Below are 21,174 nucleotides of genomic sequence, written 5' to 3'. Positions count from 1 at the left end.
GGAAAAACTCATTTCTTCAGCAGTTTTGTGGTGAATCTCTACAAGAGGCCTCTCCTCCTCTGAGAAAACTTTGCAATGATCTGTGGCTCTCTCTAATCCCAGTCTTCTGCTGAGACTGTTGCCTGAAAAAACTGATTCTAAGTTTCAGAAATTCTCTGGGGCATCACTGGAGGAGTACTTCACAACTGTTGCAGGCCTCTCACATAGATTTTGGGTTGTTCCTTGCTCTGTATTAAATAGTTCACTAACCACAGCTAATATATTTAAGGACTAATTATATAAGTTATTTATATTATAGAGCCAAAGAAGTAACACTAAAAAAAAATACACCTGCATTTTAGGAAACAAATCATTACAGCTTTCATATCCCTAAACTGAGAAATATACTTTAGAGACTGGGAAATAAAACATCAGGTAATTTTATATAGTCTCTTGTAAATCTCAACATCTAAGCCACAATATTCCTAAGTAGTGTTTAGGTATTTTAAAGATTTTTATTGTTAAGTGATCTCTACACCCAACGTGGGGCCTGAACTTACAACCCCGAGATGAAGAGTTGCATGCTCTGACTGAGCCAGCTGGGTGCCCCAAAGTTTAGGTATTTTAATTCTGCTTTATAGAAGAGCAGTCATACATTTATTTGGAAATAAGTATGCCATATGAGGACATAGTTTCACTGTATTTCTATAGTAATAGATGTAGGTAAGAGAATTATAGTCAAGAGTTTAGGGGCGAGCTGGGGAAGGAAGAGAATATAATCAACAGTTGAAAATACTAAGTCTAAAAGCAAAATCTACATAGGAAATAAAATCAAGTACCACAACACTCTGTATACTCCCTCACTTAATTATAATTAGTTATACATTGCCTTTCTACTAAAATGTAACATAGAAACTAATTCTATAAAGTATAAATTAATCAAGATTTTTCTCCTAAAAATAAGACTAGTATCACTACAAAAATTTTGATGTCACTAAAGGAAACTGACAAAATCACCCAGTCTCAACTAATTCCATAACATACATATATATATATATATTACACTATTATACTATGTATGTGTGTGTATATATATATATATATATATATGTATAGATATATAGATAGATAGATAGATATATGTACATTACATGGAGGTCCTTTTAACCATGACTAGATAAAACTTTTTCTGCAGACAGGATGGATGATGCAGCTAAGGCTGAACTCATTCAAATGTATGTGTATATAATAACTATTTTTAAAAGTCAAAGATCTTTAAGGGTTCTGCCCAAATGTACCCTTTACAGAGCTTTAGTCTTAAATATTCAGCAATATCTCAACTACCATAATTATGTGACAGACTCACTTTAAGTTGCTAGACACTGGTGGAGATTCAGTTTGTAATGAAAACCATCAAGATAACATACTAGTAACAAAAAAAACCTATTAGTTTGGTAGTTATGATAAATAATTTTACTTACATATTTTGGGCAAATACACATGAAATATCTTGACTACTATATGTACGTGAACTTCTAAGAGGGATATTTAGCAGAATATTATTTAACATAAAATTTAAAGACTTATGAAATATTCATTTGCAGACATCCAAAAAACACCTCAGCTGCAACCACAATCCTCCACTTATTTTTCTGATATACGATCAAGTAAAAAATATAGAACTGTGTAATTTTTATAGACACTGCTTAAAAATGAGTATCTACAGTAAATGGTAATTTAGTTAATTTTGTTTCCTTTTTCTCCACTTAACAAACTTTGACATATATATTTTTAAAATACACTCCATGTAGAATTAAAAATTCTTAAGCTTTGAACTAGGTTGCTATAATTAATCCACATAAGACATATGATAAAATCTGTATTAATTTGAAAGTACTGATTTTCAAATAAGAGAAGTGTAGAGTTTTTTTTGTTTGTTTAGGATTCAGGAAGAAACAGCTGGTGATATTTAGAAGAAAGTTTGAAAAATTAAAATTCAGAACTCTGTGTGTAAAGTGTACCATGTATGTCACAAAGCAGAGGAGAAAAAGCAGAGCATGCGAAAACACTATGCAAAACACTATGGAATTTCTTCTGGTTGGTCATTAAAGAATATCTCATTGCCTATCATGCTGTATGCTCAGCCCTCTGTACATAATGGTTATCTAAGTGTCTTTCATTTCTTCTAAGCACTGGTACTAGAGGGATATGTGAAAAATAAAGGGTGCTAACCACCCAACACTGTGCTTGCTGCCACTCAACAATTTGAGAAACAGATTTAATCAAAGAGGTTGCTAACAGTCCTAACAAATTAAATAAGACTCTTGGGTTATAAATGGATTATAATTTTCCACACTTGACCTAACCCACTTCCTAACATTTATACTGGAAGTGATTTAAAAATGCCATTTGGAAAGCAAGAAGATAAAATATTCTTTACATCTTAAACAGAAGAATCCTTAATTTTAGATAGACTAACATGCAAACTCCTTTACCCTTTAAAATGCTCTATCAAGTCTCAATTCCTAATGATCAAGTATGTTGATATATATTTTAACTCTAAAAACATCTTATGTATTTTCTTCCTGTAGATATCTTCATACCTCTAAGGTTAAAAGGTTTGCTTTAAAACTTCCTAAGGTGATGCTTCTTCCTATGGTTAAACTGTTAACATCGCATATTCCATTTAATAAAAATTTCTGGTAATTTTTACTTAAATAATTGGGTTTTTTGATCTCTTGATTTATTAACTGTTATAATTCCATATATGCATGTATCAACCAGTCATATTTTCATAGCTTCTGAAATATAAAACTGAGGAAGTGAGTTTCACAAATTATGACAATATATTTAGAACAGTTAACAATTTACTATTTTAATATTAAGAAAATAAGGCTTCAAAATACTGGTCATTTTGTGTATTTTATGACACAGAAATGTACTCAGTAAACACCAGTGGGTAACAATATATCACTGTCTTTTTAAAAGTTTCTTAATCTGTTTTACAGCAGATGCTAAAATGTAGCTCATCTATTTACTATAACGGAGCATCTCCTTGCCTAAGCTGAAATATCCAAGTGAGCAAAGTTTATAGCAGCTGCTTAATAAACAAGGCCAGATTTCTGGTGGTCAACGTAAAAGAAAAAGGTGAATAACTTTTTTGACAATGACTGGCATTTTCAATTTTGTTCACTGGCCACTTTAAGTAATAAAGTCAATGTCTGCAAATTTGCAACAGAATCTCTACTTTGGCAATTAATGAATGTCGGAAAGTACTGGGGGGGGATCACTGTGTGACACAGAGTTACCCACTTCTCCATCACCATAATTATGTTTCATGAGCATGATATGGCTCTCTGAATATGACTGAGTCCTCAGCAGGGTAGCAAGAAGCAAATATTTGTAGCCAACACCATTTTTAGACAGAATTTCTGTGCAGGAAGATAATGTGGAATAAGACTAGAAAAAGGGCAGAAGCTGGCGGGGCGGGAGGCAGAGAGGAAAGTCTAAAGAATTATGCAAATTTAAAAGTGCCACACATTTGTATACAAATAAGCTGTACTAACTAGGACATGTATTCCTGCAACAATATCATAAATGTTTGATATGGATGACATAGGACAGCTACTCAGTGTCGTCCTTGAACTGAGGCCAGTCTGCAAATTGTTTATTACTAATCTGTGAAGAAATAAGGAGCCTGCACCAAAAATGGAAATCAATTATGTCACTAGAATATTGTTTAGTTCAGCTGATATTTACTCGCAGCCTTTTTTCCTCTTTGATAAAGGAAGGAATGCATTGATTTACATTCTTGCACAAGTTCCTTATCTTGAGGACCAGTAAAAGTTTGTGGAACAGCTACCTTGACCTGAGTAGCACTGTCATAAAGCACAATGCCTAATGGAATAAAACATACTTAAAATGTTACATACTTAACACCTTTATTTCCTCCAAATTTATTAATTTCTAAAATTCAATGTCTTGGTTATATTCTCTAACTTGGCAACACTTAAAGTGTATCTGTCACATGGATGATGTGATATACCAGATGGGTAATGATGCTATCGGGCCTTATACATACAAACATCTATGGGCAGTTAAATTAATTCTCGATTAAATAGTAAAACATTCTAAATTTAGATTGGATGAAGTTTGAAAAAGTTAAGTCTAACAAGGACCTCATGTAAATTAAGCAATAAATTGGGTATTTTCATCAGTGTTTTTCAGCAACTCCAAAATCTTCGTATGATACTTACTGATGATTTTTGCATCATTTCTTGAGGGACTTTGATCAAGCAATAATTCAGGCACATTCATCATGTGGAAAATAAATATTCTGAAAAATCAATACATAGTTGATGAACACATGAAACAGTCCAAATCACTGAAAATCAAAAAAGGTTCTAGAAGATGTGTTTCACACTAATTGAACATTTAAGTTCAAATAAGATACTTTCCCTTTTCCATGGGAAAAATTTGTTGTAGCATCTCTTTCTAATGGAAAGTTTTATAATAAAACCTTCTTTTTACAGCTACTGTTTTCTGAGGAGACTAGAATTATAGAGTTTGTAGCCATAATCGGAAAATTAACATATCATGTAAAAATTTTCAAATCTTATTTTCTTACTTTCTTATGAAAGCCAATGTAATTTCAGCTATTATGGTCTTGATTTCATATAGCACAAAGATATTCAAATGACTTGCAGCTTATAACTGGTAGATGGATTTACAAATATTTTAGAAGTAGAAACTGACAGGGGTAGGTGGATGATTATGTTAATATCTCTATTTTCTTAATCAGCTGTATCTCTAGTACTTAAATAATGCCTAACACATAATGAATGCTCCAAAATAGTTGCTGAATAACTGAACTGAAGGAAAAGGAGGAAGAAGAGTTAGGATGACTAACAAGTGACATATGTATAGCTGAATGATGCTATCATCAATTGAGACAGGAAAAACAAGAAAAGGAGTGTAAATGGAAGAAAAAGAAGTTCTATTCAGTGCTGCTGACTTCTGTGGAATTCAAGCGGTAATATCCAGAGGGCAGCTAAATATACAAGTTTGAGGCTTAAGACAAAGATAGAGCGATATCTGAAAGGCCTCACCACACTGATGATAATTAAAACTGTGAGTGTGGATGAAATTTATCTGTGAGAATATGTGTCATGAGAAAAGAGTCCAGAAAGTAAAATCTTTGGAAAAACCAACACAGGGCTGTATGGGAAAGAGGAAGAAATGAAGATGAGATTCTATAAGGAAACTGAGAAGAAACAGTTCAGGAAACTAGATGAAAGCCAGGAGAGAATTACATCCCAAAAACCAACACAGGAGAATTTTAGAAAGAACGTGGTCAACACTGTCAACATGTACAGAAAGACTGAAAAGACAGCTAAGGGATCTGGCAGTTAGAAGATCATGTGTGATGTTAGCAAACAGATTCAACAGAGCATATTTAGCTAGGTATATATCCTTTCAAATTCTGCTCCACGCTTATAAGATTTTACACAAATCACGTACATATACAAGCATACACAGAGGTTTTAAAACATTATTCATTTTACAGAAAAGAGATATTAAGATTATTTATCTTGATTTTTCTAACTCAAAAATATTTTATGAAAATCTCTCCAAGTAAGAGCAGTAAGAAATGCTATTTTACATGGTTGTATAATAAATAGTCCACTGTGTGGCTAGCTACCTCAATTTATGCAACCAATCCCTTATATCACTATATATTTTTTCTTTTGCCACTCAAAACAGTGCTGTAAATAAACATGAGATACTCCCAGAAGTGTCATTGCTAGATCAAGGAGCATATGTATTTTAAAAAACGTTTTTACCATGGTAAATTTTGAACTTACACAAAAGTAGACAATGTTATACTGAACAACCATATCAGGTACCCATCACTCAGCTCCAACAGCCATCAATGCTTGGCCAATCCATACCTCTATTCATCCTATCCCTATATCATTTTGAAGCACATCCCATACACTCTACCACTTCATCCAGAAATTATTCAGGACATATCTCTAAAAGATAAGGGCTCTTGTATTTTGTTAGCTGTTGTCAGACTGTTTTTCAAAAAAATTGTGACAATTCATATACCTCCCTTTTTATCCCTTCTCCTATTAAGTAACTTTTATAAGTTGTTGGCTTATTTTTCCAGTATTCCTTCTTTTAAAATACAAGAAAATACACATATTGATGCATCTTCTAAATGCTTAAATGTCTGCTATTATCTTTCTTTTACCCTGTCATGTGGAATAATACCTTGGTCACGTACAGAATTGTTATGGTGCAGTTCTTTTCTCTCAAGATTCTACCTTCCGCTGTTACAAGTTAGAAGTCCAATGCCAATGTGATAACTTGTTACATCCAGGAAACTGACCAATATATGTCTGGGGTATGTGTTTGCATTTTCATTAAACCATCCAGAACTCACTGACCTTTATCACTGATGGACTCAGGCTATCTTCAGCTCAGGAAAATTTTCTTCTATTTGTTTAATTGTGGACTATCCTTCACCGGTTTCTTTTTTCCCTTTTAAATTCCCATAAATATTATTCACATGTTAGATCTGTTAGGTCTCCTCGATCTATTTCCTAAGTCTATTATCTTTTCTTTCAGGATTCTTCCGTTTTGTATTTTTGCTGTACTGTGAGCATATATTTTACTTGATTTTTCCAGTCTCATAATTTAAGTCCTAACAATGACCACTCTTCACTGGAGTTCTGCTTACATAATTGTGATTTTTATTAGCTGTACCTACATTTCCTTCGGTGTTCACTTTTATCATTCAAGTTATCTGTCTCCTCTAGTAGCTTTATTTATTCTGTTGGTTCAGAATGATCCTTCTCTTGAATTTGTAGGCCTCTCTGAAGGGCTGCCTTTCTTTGTTAGCAACTGGAACCCTATGTTGCAGTGGTCAAAGCAGCAGCTTTTCTCTGAGTAGTGGAAGGTAAAGTGGCCTTCACCCTTGGGACTGCCAGTTAGCAGCTGAAGTACCAGGAGGAAGGCTCTCTGGTGTTTAATTATAGGTCTTTTCAAACTTTCCTAGTCTCAGTAATGGATGAACTCAGCCTACGGGTTCAGCTACTCCCTGGATTTGTGGAGGTTGAAGAAGAGTCCTGGCATAATCCCTAAGGGCCAATAACCCCTCCCCACCAAGTCAACAAATATTTACTGAGCAGCATTTATGTACCACTTAAGGAGTTTGTATCTATTGGATGGTGAAGAGATGAAAATAGATACTAAAAGGAATGTTGCCACCTTTACAATTTTGCCTATAGTTTTAGTTTCATTCATTAACATTACCACTACACCAAATACTGCTATCAACCCTTTAACCAACATTATATTTTTCTCTCCTTATTTACAACCCCCTACCACCCATCTCCTCTTCCTATGATCAGTCCCACTTTTGGATAGGTGATAGTTAAGTAACAGCGCTGATCATTTCCTAAGTGAAATAAAGGAACTATCACTATTGCTGCTCCCTCTCAAAACTACTACCTATTATCTTACATATCATCTTAAGAATTTCTTATTATTTAAGAAACCTAATATCCTGGATCTTCTATGTGCCATTTATTGTGACTGAGTTTTGCACAAAATTCCCCCCGGAAAAGTATAAATCACCTGGTAAATACATTTAATTTTTTAGTCTTTACTCCTTTTAAACATTTTAATTTTTTCCTATGGGTTATACTTTTTCATTTTCCTGCAATCTATCTCTTGAAGAACTGGAGCTGTTTGGGTTTCCCACAGTCTAGATTTTGCTGGACGCAGCTCAGCACATCTCTCTAACCTTTGTATTTCCTGCAAGTTGCAGCTGGACCCTGAGAACTGAGAACTGGTATTCTTTCACTGGGGGCACGCAATATTTTCTTTTTTTTTAATTTAATATTAGCAACTACTGATCCTCAATGCTTAGATATATTAAGTAATTGGGGGTCGCAAAACAGTTAATTTTTTTTCCTCATTCTTTTGGCTGGATTAATCTTAAAAGAAAATACTTCTCCTCACCTATAATGAGGTCATCCAATGATAAAGTTCATATAGGAAAGGCAAAATAAATCATTTTTTTTTCTAGTTCTGCCTCATTTTTAAGATAACAAATTAGTTCTCTGACGATGAGTTAATTAAAAAATTTACAACTATAGAATCATGCATTTAAACATAAATGATGGGTTTTAAATATTTGTAATTAATACCCTTATTGAAACTCAAACTATCCCATCTCTCGCCAGTGTGAACTGCTCCAAGTTGTCTCCTAAGGTTTTTTGACAAGGCTTTGACAGTTTCCTTTGAATCTGTAATGACAAGATGTTTCAAGCTTATCATATATTTCCTGTCCCAGACACAGAATCATCCATTTTTTCCAAAGAAGTCCTGGTTTTCTTTTAGTAGAAAATTAGGAATGATTATTGCTTACTGTCTTAATGTCATTACTTTTATATCTTTTCAATGGACAAAGCAAGGAAATTTTATGTATTAATATATATTCTGAATTTCATTTGGAATTAATTTCAAACTCACAAAAAGCTAGAAAGAATAAAATACTAAATATTACATATCCTTTACCCAGATTTGCCTATTATTGTTATACTCTCTTGTTTTGTAATTTGCATTCTCTCTATGCATGTATATATACATTTTTTCCTTTGAACTGCATGAAGGAAAATTATATACATCATGGCTCTTTACCCCTATACAGTGAATATTTCCTAAGAAATAAGTATTTCCTAAGACATAAGGATAGTCTTTGTCACCACAGTTTGGTGTCAACTTCATAAATTTACATTGATGCAACACATTTAATCTACTGTCCATTTTCCTTGTTAAATGTCCTCTATAGTCACTTGCCCCCTCCAGTATAGGATACAGCCAAGGAACAGGTACTGCCTTTAATTATTATCTCTTTACATAGTCTGGAACATTTCTATTGCTTTATGACACTGACATTTCTTAATCTTTCATGGCACTGGCTTTTAAAAAGGAAAAAAACAGAACATTCTTCATGGTTATGCATTCACAGCCAGAATGCTACAAAAGTAATGTTATATCCTTCTCACACTATCCCATCTGAAGGCACATGATGTGCATCCGTCCCTCCTTTGATGATGTTAATTTTAATCACACAGTTCAGGTGGTGCTAAATTTCTCTTCCCTATTATCACTGGTTCCCTGCACCCTCCTCTCTTGTAAATGTGAAAAAGACATGTAAATATCCTGCTCTTCATCAAAAAAATCCCCTCTAGATTATCAGCCGTTAGTGATTCTTGCCTAATCATTTTTACCATAAAAGGTGTAAATGAGCAGGCAGAGGTGGGAACTGACTACAAGAGGGCTTAAGGAACTTTCTGAAGTGACGGAGATAGCAGCTTGATAAGATTGGATTATACAGGTCTACACATTTCTCAAAACTCAGAGAATGTTTTATTAAAGAAAAGAATAATTAATTTCACAAGTATAAATAACAATTTATAAATTATTAAATAATAATACATAAACATTGAACTCTAGTTAATGAAATGCATGCTGAATGTTTGCAACTTATTTTGAAAGGGATCAAAAAAATAAGATGGACTGTGCGTAGATGGATAGGTATGTGATAATGTAATAAAGGAAATATAGTAAAAAGTTAATAACTAAAAAATGTTGTTGGTGGGTACAGGGTGTTCACTGTGTAATTCTTTGAGCTTTGCTGTATGTTTGAACATTTTCATAATAAAATACTGGGATTCTAACTTCTGTACAACAAAGGAAATCATAAACAAAATGAAAAGGCAACCTAGTGAATGGTAGAAAATATCTGGAAATTATAGCTCATAAAAATACCTAAAACATACAGAGAACTCATACAACTCAAAAGCAAACAATCCAATTAAAAAATCGGCAGAGGATATAAATAGACATTTTTCCAAATAAGACATACCTATGGCAACAGTATAGAAAAAGATGCTCAACATCACTAATTATCAGGGAAATGCAAACCACAATGAGATACCCCTTACACCTGTGAGAATGGCTATTATCAAAAAGACAAATAAAAAGCGTTAGCAAAGATGTGGAAAAGATGTAGAGAAAACAGAACCCTCGTGTACCGTTGGTGGGAATGTAAATTAGTGCAACCACTATGGAAAACAGTATGGAAGTTCCTCAAAAAATTAAAAATGGAATTACCATAAGATCCAGTAATTCCACTTCTGGGTATTTATCTGAAGAACAAAAAAACACTAACTCAAAAAGATATATGCACCCCCATGTTCACTACAGCATAATTTACAATAGCCAAGATATGGAAGCAACCTAAGTATCCATCTATGGATGAATGGCAAAAGATATGCATATGAATATAATAAAATGTTACTCAGTCATAAAAAAGAATGAAATCTTGCCATTTGCAGTAACATGGATGGACCTTGAGGTCATTATGCTAAGTGAGATAAGGCAGATAGAGAAAGACAAATACCATTATGCTCTCAATTATATGTGGAATCTAAAAACAAAACAAAAAACCAAGCTCCTTGATACAGAGAACGGATTATTGGTTGCCAGAAGCAGGCGCGAGGCAAAATGGGTCAAAAGGTACAAACTTTCAGTAATAAAATAAGTTAAGTCATGGAAATGTAATATATAGCATGGTGACTACAGTTAATAATACTGTACTGCATAGTTGTAAGTTGCTAGGACAGTCGATCTTAATATTCCTTATCATAAGAAAAAAAAAAGAAAAAATCCTGTAACTATGTAGGATGATGGATGTTAACGAGCCTTATTGTAGTGATCATTTTGCAATGTATACAAAGATCAAATCAAGTGGTACACCTGAAACTAATACAATGTTATGTGTCAACTATACCTCAAAAAAAAAAAAAAAAAAAAGGTAAAGGGTAGATCTTTCGGCCTCAAAACTATTACAGGTGTTGTTTCATTGCCTTCTGGCAATGGCTGAGATTAAATGAGTATTGTTTGATTTTTATTCCCTCGTGTATAAGAAGTAGTATTACCTAATTTCTTGTAGAAGGTCTTTAAAATTTTGTGAGAATATGGCCAGTTATGATTTTTCTTTTTTTTTTTTTTTTTAAGTAGGATCCACACCCAGTGTGGAGCCCAATGTGGAGCCCGAACTCACAACCCTGAGATCAAGACCCGAGCCAAGATCAAGAATCAAATGCTCAACTGACTGAGCCATCCAGGCACCCAGCCAATTATGATTCTGAATCAATTCTTTTTCATTGATTTTTGCCTGAAAACATTAACCCTTCCAATCTGCACACAAGACTTTCCTCAATGCAGGAAATTTTGTTACATTTTTAATTGTTTATGTTTAAAAGAAAATGGAGTATGCCAAAAGTTTTCTCAAATATTCTTTTAGATCTCTCCTTTTTAAAACTGTGTTTGTAAAACTGTGCCCTATGTTGCAACAACGACCACAGTTCAACCACCTAAATCAAAGAAGTAAAAATGCAAAGATGACTCATTAATGCCAGGAAAAACAGGAAGGGTTTGGTTAGTAGCTCTCTAATTTATAAAAGAATGAAAGAAGTCAGAGTAGCACTGCTGATAGCTGTTAATGGGGAAAGGTTCTGCAGTAGACTTGAATGTGATAGCAGTTTGCAGGGCAGGGGAGGGGGGTGTCATGAAAACAGGGCAAAGACATTATGTTTTCATTTACACAGGGGACATGTACCAAATACCTAGGTTACTAAATTCATCATTCTTAATAGCTAGCTAGCATTACTCTAAGGAACTCAAACATTTTATCTATTGTAAAGCAAAATCAGAACGTTCTACTAAAGACCATGTCAAACAGTTGAATATAGATTATCTGAAACGAACCTGTGTAACTTTCATCATCATCAGATAAAGGCACCTCTCTTTTTAGCAGCAATTCCAACTCCTCTGTCTCTGCTACATCCACTGGACGCTCCCCGTGTTTATTAGCTTGAAATGGATTTCCACCATGACGAAGTAACAGTTTCACTATCTGCAATATTAAACAGGAGGAAGATTAAGTCTCTTCAGAGATATGTATCATTTCAACCATTCTCTTGAGAACACAACATCCTTCTGCCTCATCTGCTCTGCCTCCCTTCCTCAGTGTCTATTCTAAATCACGATTGCTCTCTTCAAGTTCCATTTTCATTGCCATCTACCCTCCATCCGATGATCTTATCTACTATGAAAAATTTCCTCCTTAAAATTTAAGGTGGGCTCTTTGGGCATTATATCTCATCATTTTTCTTCCTGTTCCATCATATGTTCAACAAATATTTACTGAGGACCTAATTAATAAAAGCACTATTCCAAGTTTCACAGATAAATCAATGGACAAGAATAACATGCTTCTTGGCCTCTTATAATGTGTATTCTAGAGGGAGTCTCAAAAGAGGTATCATCCTTCTCTGTAAGGCTAATATCACTACCAATGCTCTTAATCTTCTGGAGATTTTAACTATCAGGAACTGACATGGATTTATTCAGAACTAATAAATCTTAAAGTTTAAGGCCGTCTCTTTCATGGTCCCCTTACAGTGCCCTGGATCTAATTTTGTATTCATTACTTTGACATTTTTCTTAAGCCCTTGTCTCCCCTACCACGTAAAGTAAGCTCTGGGCTCCACAAAACCGGGATGTGCCTGGTTAGTCATCATTTCATTTCTTTTGTCTGTTGTTTTTATCCTCTTCCTTCTATGTCTTTAAACCTCTTTGGCTCCCTTCTAGAACCCAGTCTTTCCAGCTCATGTCTCTCTCACCTTAAAAAAAATGGCAATGGGGGCGCCTGGGTGGCACAGCGGTTAAGCGTCTGCCTTCGGCTCAGGGCGTGATCCTGGCATTATGGGATCGAGCCCCATATCAGGCTCCTCCGCTATGAGCCTGCTTCTTCCTCTCCCACTCCCCCTGCTTGTGTTCCCTCTCTCGCTGGCTGTCTCTATCTCTGTCGAATAAATAAATAAAATCTTTATAAAAAAAAGCAATAAAGAAATGAAACAGATAAAATAAGAAATCTATCTTCCCCTCCTCTAGCTAAATCTGTCTTCTTTCCTTTACAGTCAAGCTTATGAAAATATACTCACCCTTGCAGCCTTGACTTTACTGGCTCTTCATTCTTTTACCTACAATTATGCTAACATCAGTCCTGTTGGGTCTCCCAAGATCTGTAAAGATCTAAGCCAATGACTGTTTTCCCTAGGGCTCTGCCCTTGATTCACTTCTCATGCTCCAGTCTACATCATCTATTTGGCGCTCTCACCCACTCTGTTTGAATGTGATTAACAATTATGCGATCCATTTATTTATTTTCATTCTCCTGCTTGCTCTTTCTCAGCCCTCTTTCTTGAGCTCAAAGCACAAACATTCTGGATATATCCAGATGAGTATATTTGCATTTCAATGCAACACCTGAAACCAATAGGTTCCAAACACAGTTCATTAAACGTGCACCTTATCCTTTATCTATTTCCATTCTCAGTGACCAGCACCAAAATATACTCAGTCACTGAAGCCAGAAGGCTGGGAGTCATCACTGATTCTTGTTTTTTTACTCATCCTCTACATCAAATAGGTGGCCAAATATTATTAATTCTGCTTCTTCACTGTCTCTTCTTGTTTTCACCTTCTATTTCCGTTGACATTAGTGTGTTCCATCACATGTAAATTTAACCTATAATTAACACATTTCTCCCCTTATTCTAGACCACAAACTTCATGAGTGATCAAGTATTTGTTCCCAACGCCAATTGTATGGTGTTTTCTGGTTTTTAGGAAATAAATCATGTCTTTTTAAAGAAACAATATTAAACAAAATATTGTAAATTAGGAATTTCTAACATGAAAAAATACTTAAGAATAATGGAGACTCATATTGAATAATGGAACATTTTTTCTGGACTATGAAAGAATAAACTATCAATGTAGAAAATCTGAAATATAAGAATGTATAAAGAAAATAAATTACTCATGACCCCAACAGTTAATATTTTATCTCTCTCTTTGTCCACTAATTTTTATCAAATTACATATGCTTGTGATTTTAAAAGATCAACTAGCTTTTCAAGGCCACTGGTAAAGAACAACTGTCTCCAAAACATCTCTCCATATACTTAAGTAACAGATTTGAGTTTGCTGCTTCCGTATTATTCAGTTTTAGGCATTGCCTACTGTCTTAAAATGTAAGATGTGGATTCAGCTGTCTTTCACCAACTCTCATCCCCTCTCCTTCCATACACATACACTCCCCTTCCTCCTAGCTTACTAATATAGTTATGTATTTCTTGTGCATTAGGACTATAATAAAAATGTTAAATCAAGCAGTGCACTATGACTAAATTTCCATTCTTACACTTTATTTTCCCCATGGAGTTAAATGTCTTGATTTTTCATTTGCTCAGTTTTTACATAATCATCTTTAATTCATCCCCCATTCTGCTGTAAGTACAGATCTCTTTGATTCAATACACCATCACTTTTTTTGTTGTAGAGACTCCTTTCTCCAAACCTTCTAATGTGCTCTAAAGTGGACTGGATGGCCTCTAGATTTGCTTTCCAGCTGTTACTTCCCTTCAATCCTATCATCCCAGAAATACCCTTCCCTCAATTTTCTGTTGGATTCTTTAAATCCTATCTTCTCTTCTGATTTACTCCCTCATTTTGCTGAATCACCAACTCCAGAAAATTCCTAAGTAAAGATTTTTTACATGTCAGGAAATGCCTTTATTCTATCTACACTCGATTAATACTTAGTCTAGATAAAGGACAATTTTCCCTCCAATTTTGAAGGCATCACTCCATTATCTTCTAGCTTCTAGTGCTGTTAATGAAAAGTCTAATGCCACTCTGATTTTTTTTATCTTATGTAACGATTTGCTTTTTCTTTCTGAAAACTTCAGGACATTCTTTGCCCCTACTCTTCTGAAATTCCAGGATTAATGTATCTTTTTTTTTTTTTAAGATATATTTATTTGAGAGAGAGAGCGTGAGCATGTGAGCAGGGGGAAGGACAGAGGGAGAGGGGAAGCAGACTCCCTGCTGAGTGGGGAGCCCGACAAAAGCCTCAATTCCAGGACCCTGAGATTATCACCTGAGAGGAAACCAAGAGTCGGACACTCAACAGACTGAGCCCCCCAGGATAAATGTATCTTGATCTTGGTCTTTTTTATATCCATGTGCTGAGCATTCCACTGCCTTCAATTTGAAGACCCATCTGCCTTTAGTTCCAGGAAAACTTCTAGTTTTTTTGGATAATCTCCTAAGTTTTCACTGTTCTGTCTTCAAAGAACTCTTACTAAGATACTAGATTCTCCTGAAGTAATCATCTTTTTCCTCATTTCCGCTCCTTCACCTTTATCTTTTTGCTTCCCGGTTTCTGGGAGACTTCCTCAACTTTATCTTTACTCCTCAACACAAATGACCCTTGAAAAATGTGGGCGGCGTTAGGAACACTGACCCCTGTGTAGTCGAAAATCCATGCACAACTTTTGACTCCCCAAGAGCTTAATTACTAACAGCCTACTACTGACTGGAAACCATGGCAATTACATCAACAGTCAGTTAACACATATTTTGCATGTTATTATGTATCATATGCTATATTCTTACAATAAAGCTAGAGGAAAGAGAATATTATTAAGAAAATGACAAGAGAAAATACATGTACAGTACTGTACTACACTTATCAAAAAAAATCTGCACGTAAGTGGCCCCGTGCAGTTGAAACCTGTGTTGTTCAAGGGTCAACTGTCATCTAGTTTTCATTTTTGCTACCATATTATTAATTTCCAAGGAGATTGTTCCTGCATTGACTGTTCCTCGTTTAATGCATTCAGGTCTTATTTCATACCTAAAATAAACTCTTATCTCTTTGGGGAAATTGGATTTTGGGGAAGTTCCTCATGGCATTATCCTGTCCTCCAAGTTCCTACTTTTCCATTTGCTTGTTTTGTATTTGTCCTCTATATTAGAGACTTTTTTCAAATGTAGGTGGATCACTGGCTGTCCACACATAAGAGTAAGGCACTAAAAGAATTACTGAAAATTTTGTTGGCATGGTTAGGACTTGCTAGATGAAGATGGACTTCATGCCAGTGTGGTATGACAGGACCATTTCATCAGACTCCCTTCTTGGCTAGTTCAATTTCCTGTGGAGAAATCTTCCAACTCATGCCTAAAACTGTAAGCCTTACTGTAAGCATTCTGGTTGCTGAAAGGAGGCTGGGGTTTTAACATTCAGTATGTTTCCCTTAATTAACTTACACTTAATTCTTACTCTTACCTATTTTTGTGGTATGTCAGTCCAGAATATATGGTTCATACTTGCCAGGAAATCAACCCCCCATTCATCTGCCAGGGTCAGAGAGGTACAGTCATCTGGCTATGTAAGGTTAGGAAGGGGATATAATGGTCAAAAAGACTTTGATCCATTTCTCTTGTCTTCAGTTCTATCTTAACGGGCACTTCCAGAAGTACCAATAGAAGGTGGTACACTTCCAGGCACCACCAATTCCTGAGCTTTAGTCTTTCTGGGATTCTGTGTTGGAATGGTTCTGGTTTCAATTTTCTGTGATTTTCTAAATCAGGAGTTGGCAAATTTGGTCTACCGACCAAATCCAGCCTGCTGATGAAGAATAGTTTTGATATTCTTTTAAAATACTTTAGGGGCACCTGGGTGGCTCAGTTGGTTAAGCTTCTGACTCTTGATTTTGGCTCAGGTCATGATCTCAGGGTTGTTGAGATGGAGCCCTGCGTCAGGCTCTGTGCAGAGTATGGAGCTTGCTTAAGATTCTTTCTCTCCCTCTCTCTCTGCTACTTTAAAAAGGATTCATAAAGGAGAATTAGTCCAGAGGAAGAGAGAGGAAGAAAAGAGGGAGGAGAAAGGAAGGGATGTTGGAGGCAGCACAGGACCAGCAAAATCTAAAATATTTACTATCTGGCCCTTTACAGAAAAATTTTGCCAAACCCTGTTCTAGAACAGTAACCAGTCATTCTTCTAGTTTCCATCTCCCAAAATACTGGTTTTCTTATTTCTTATGTTTTCGTCCTTGTGCACCTGTCATTTAGAGTCTCCTCTTACTGTCATTTTAGGAGTTTGAGAAAGTAACTGAAATAAAAACTTTTAGTTATTATAAATAATACTGTAGTGTACATCTTTATAAGTTGAAAATTTTACATTTTTAGGCTTATTTCCTTATGCTAGAGCCCTAGGATACGAAAATAGGATGTAGGATCTTGATATTGCTGAAAACTTTCAACAACCAACAGGAAATAATTGGCAAATATTTATTACATGTCTACGATGAGTCATGGACAGCTGGTTAATTCAAACATGTTACAAACCCCAACCTAGATAATCCTTTACAGATTATCCTCATATGCAAATAATTATTTATTCTAAAAAGGATTTATAAAGTAACTTAAAGTTGCTTAAAACGAAAGAGACAAATCTGAAATAGGTAAAAATGATGAAATCAGAGACAGGTATCTAAAACAGAACTAAGGGGGTGCCTGGGTGGCGCAGTCGTTAAGCGTCTGCCTTCAGCTCAGGACGTGATCCCAGAGTTCTGGGATCGAGCCCCACATCAGGCTACTCCACTGGGAGCCTGCTTCTTCCTCTCCCACTCCCCCTGCCTGTGTTTCCTCTCTCCCTGGCTGTCTCTCTCTCTGTCAAATAAATAAATAAAATCTTAAAAAAAAAAAAAAAAACCAGAACTAGGAACAAAGCATTACAAAAATATCATATACATATATATATATGTATATACATATATATCAAGTACCATATACACTTGCAAATGGTAAGCTAAAGATTAGGTTCTTAGTAAGCTACGTTAGTCCTTTTACGCTAAATAATTTAGAAAAGAACACAAAACTGCTATCTTTCTGCCTCTCCCACCTTAGAAATGTTTTATGGATGGCTGAAGTTCTCATAAGTATTACTGAGTGGAAGAAACCCAATTCTTAAAGATTCGTAATAAATGGTACAGATATATATACATGAGAGTTTGATAGCTCTCATTTCCCTCCTCCTCCTTAGGCATAAGTAAAAGAACAAGGAGAAAACAGCTCTCAATAGCTCTGAATTGTGACTCCTACTATCCTAGGCATGCTGGTAGGAGGAAAAGCAAAGGTCTCTTCAAAGTAGCATGCCAGTCTCCCTCTGAAAAGAGACTGGAAATAGTGTTTGAGTCTCTGTAAGTATAGGAGCTCAAAGGTCAGCCTCTGGAAATATTTGCAGCTCTGTGCACATTTAGAAACTTGAATTCATAGAAACATGTCCAACAAGGCATAATTCTTTAATATTATATTTAGAAATTAGGAAATGTTTATTACTTTAAAGAGAAAAAATTCATCTTTGCTAAACCATCAATAATGCCTTTAAAAAGAAGAGCAAAAAGTACAGTATTTAAAATATCACAGCTGGGGTGCCTGGGTGGCTCTGACGGTTAAATGAGACTGACTCTTGGTTTTGGCTCAGGTCATGATCTCAAGGTCTTGAGATCAAGCCCTACACTGGGCTCTGTGCTCAGCATGGAGTCTGCCTGAGATCCTCTCCCTTTCCATCCCTCCCCCTGCTCACACATGTGTGCTCGTTCTCTCCTTAAAAAAAAAAAAAAAAAAATCATACCCAGAAAATAAGTCACTTTCTGATAAATGCAGTGGAAAAGGAAATGTACCCTATATATACTATCAGGCCTTATAAATTAAGTCTTTGGTATTCTGCTTATCTTTGCTCACTTCTGTATTCATCCATCCATCCATCCACATACCTACACATGCACCCATGGGGAATTTATTATGATGTGTTTATTAAGTCTTAAACGTGACAAGAAGTTCCACGGGTCACTAACACAAATCAATACAAAAAAGCCTGTATGCATGGTACTCACAGTGCAGTGCAGGAAACATACAAGTATATCAGTAAAAAAAAAATGTTTTAAGTGCTATCATATAGGCATATACAAATTGCCAAGGGAGCAGAAAAGACTGGTTCAATGGTAAGCAAAAACCAGCTTAGGAAAAATAACATTTATAGGTTGTGTTTTTCTTCAAAATTAGAACTTTGAGAATCATGAAAAATACCTTAGGAAAAAAAGTAAAAGAAAAATAGCATTTTCAGTTTCCAAAATATTTGGGTATATTTGAAAAACAGTAATATAATATAATCTTTTACCTTTGACATTTTTCTCTTTTTTTTAAGATTTTATTTATTTATTTGACAGAGAGAAAAACAGCTAGCAAGAGACGGAACACAAGCAGGGGGGGTGGGAGAGGAAGAAGCAGGCTCCCAGCGGAGGAGCCTGATGTGGGGCTTGATCCCAGAACTCTGGGATCACGCCCTGAGCCGAAGGCAGACGCTTAACGACTGAGCCACCCAGGCAACCCAACCTCTGACATTTCTATACCATTTTAGATTTCAAGGTGTGCTTATAAGCACAGCCTTTTTTCCTTCAAATATCCCCTTTAGATAGGTATTATTTATTACATAATTTAAAAATGAGGAAATGGAGATTCAGAGGAGAAAAGTAACTTGTTCAAAATCACATAGTTGGTAAACTGGCCAGGCCACAACTGAATTCATATCTACTTTCACTTCAAATTCCATTTTTTTCTCAGCTAGAGTAAAATTGGCTTTTTAGACATGTAGCTTGACACTGAAATTTTTATTGCATGTCAAAAAAGAAAATAAGGCAGAGGATGATTGCTGCTAAAGAGAGAAAAAAAAGAGGATTTTTCAGCAGAAAGGAATGAGATGATATCAACATCCAAACTAGGACATTACAAAGCATGTACTATCTTTCTCACTAGAGAGTGGAGACTATTAAATAACAATTCTCCCAGGTTACTGAATCATCATCTCATTTTTTGTCTTAAAAAGACAGAGATTAAGGAGCGCCTGGGTGGTGCAGTTGGTTAAGCTTGGTTTCGGCTCAGGCAGTGATCCCAGGGTCCTGATATCGAGCCCCAAGAGTCAGGCTATGCCTTCAGTGCTGAATCTGCTTGAGATTCTCTCTCTCTTCCCATTCGTGCTCTCTCTCTCACATAAACAAATGAATCTTAAAAAAAAAAAAGACATTGAGATTTGTCCCTTTTAGTCCCTTAATCTGGAGTCATATTAATTTGATAAACATGGGAGTGTCTTAGGGGCGCCTGGGTGGCACAGCGGTTAAGCGTCTGCCTTCGGCTCAGGGCGTGATCCCGGCGTTATGGGATCGAGCCCCACATCAGGCTCCTCCGCTGTGAGCCTGCTTCTTCCTCTCCCACTCCCCCTGCTTGTGTTCCCTCTCTTGCTGGCTGTCTCTATCTCTGTTGAATAAATAAATAAAATCTTAAAAAAAAACCAAACAAACATGGGAGTGTCTTGGAAGAGTGGGACTTATGTCAATGCTCCTCCATGCTCATTGAAAGGCTGAGGGCACTGAAATGTAATAGGCCACACAGTCTTAAGACACACCGGAAGCTTATTTGCTTATTGTGATGACTGAAAGAATTAATACATATAAAACATTTAGAACACTTCTTGTCCCACAGTGAAAACACAAATACTGCCATGAGAAGTTAATGTAATGTAGTTCACAAAATAATAACACAAAATAAATGATCACAGAGGGAAAGTTACTCATATTTAGTTTCATACCCCAGTCATTTTATCATGTGAATACTGAGGACTTTTCTTACTGTAAAATCTAATTTTCATTTTTGTTACCCAGTTGGTTTTTCACATTATTTGACTTTGGGAAATATTCACTGAAGGCTATTGAGTCAAAGAAGACAAACAAATGCAACTACCTGAAAATGCAAAGTTACACGAACCTCAGCTGAATAATTTCTGTGACACTTCGTTACCAAGTCTTCCTTAGTATGAAAAATTTCAGTAGTTCCAAATGTTTTTCAGATCAATAAGCAATTATATCTTCATTTTTAATGAAACGGTGCCACTTACATGCAGACTGTTAAATATTCCTCAAAGAAAATGTTATTTATGGCACAGTTTCAAGCATAAAAAATTGCTGACTTCATGGAATTCAGAGTACAAGATATTAAACATGATGGTAGTGAAGACTAAGTGTTCGTCCAGCTTAAAAAGAAATGCTGCGTATAATGCCAGACTTGCTAAAAGATACGCAAATCCTCTCCTCCTCTTTTATCATTATCGCTGGTCTATTCAATAGGAAAACAATGTGTTTTTTT

The 21,174-nt window shown here is 35.5% G+C and overlaps 1 protein-coding gene across 6 annotated transcripts in view; it reads right to left on the bottom strand.

Annotated features, from left to right (window-relative positions):
- The window catches only part of ANKRD12 (ankyrin repeat domain 12), a 122,309-nt gene that overhangs the window by 33,843 nt on the left and 67,292 nt on the right, over positions 1 to 21,174 (bottom strand). For 5 of the 6 annotated variants that reach the window (XM_087869972.1, XM_045793865.2, XM_045793867.2 and 2 more), the window contains one exon: positions 11,830 to 11,977. In XM_087869972.1, coding sequence (XP_087726098.1) covers positions 11,830 to 11,977 — 148 coding nt within the window. Of the gene's footprint in view, positions 1 to 4,235; positions 4,316 to 11,829; positions 11,978 to 21,174 lie in introns of those variants that run through there. The other variant, XM_045793869.2, reaches the window with a different exon arrangement.

This window comes from Ursus americanus, chromosome 19, assembly GCF_024610735.1.
Source record: "Ursus americanus isolate L20-20 chromosome 19, mUrsAme1.1.p, whole genome shotgun sequence".
NCBI classification, from domain to species: Eukaryota; Metazoa; Chordata; class Mammalia; order Carnivora; family Ursidae; genus Ursus; species Ursus americanus.
This window is presented reverse-complemented; position numbering and strand designations above follow the sequence as displayed.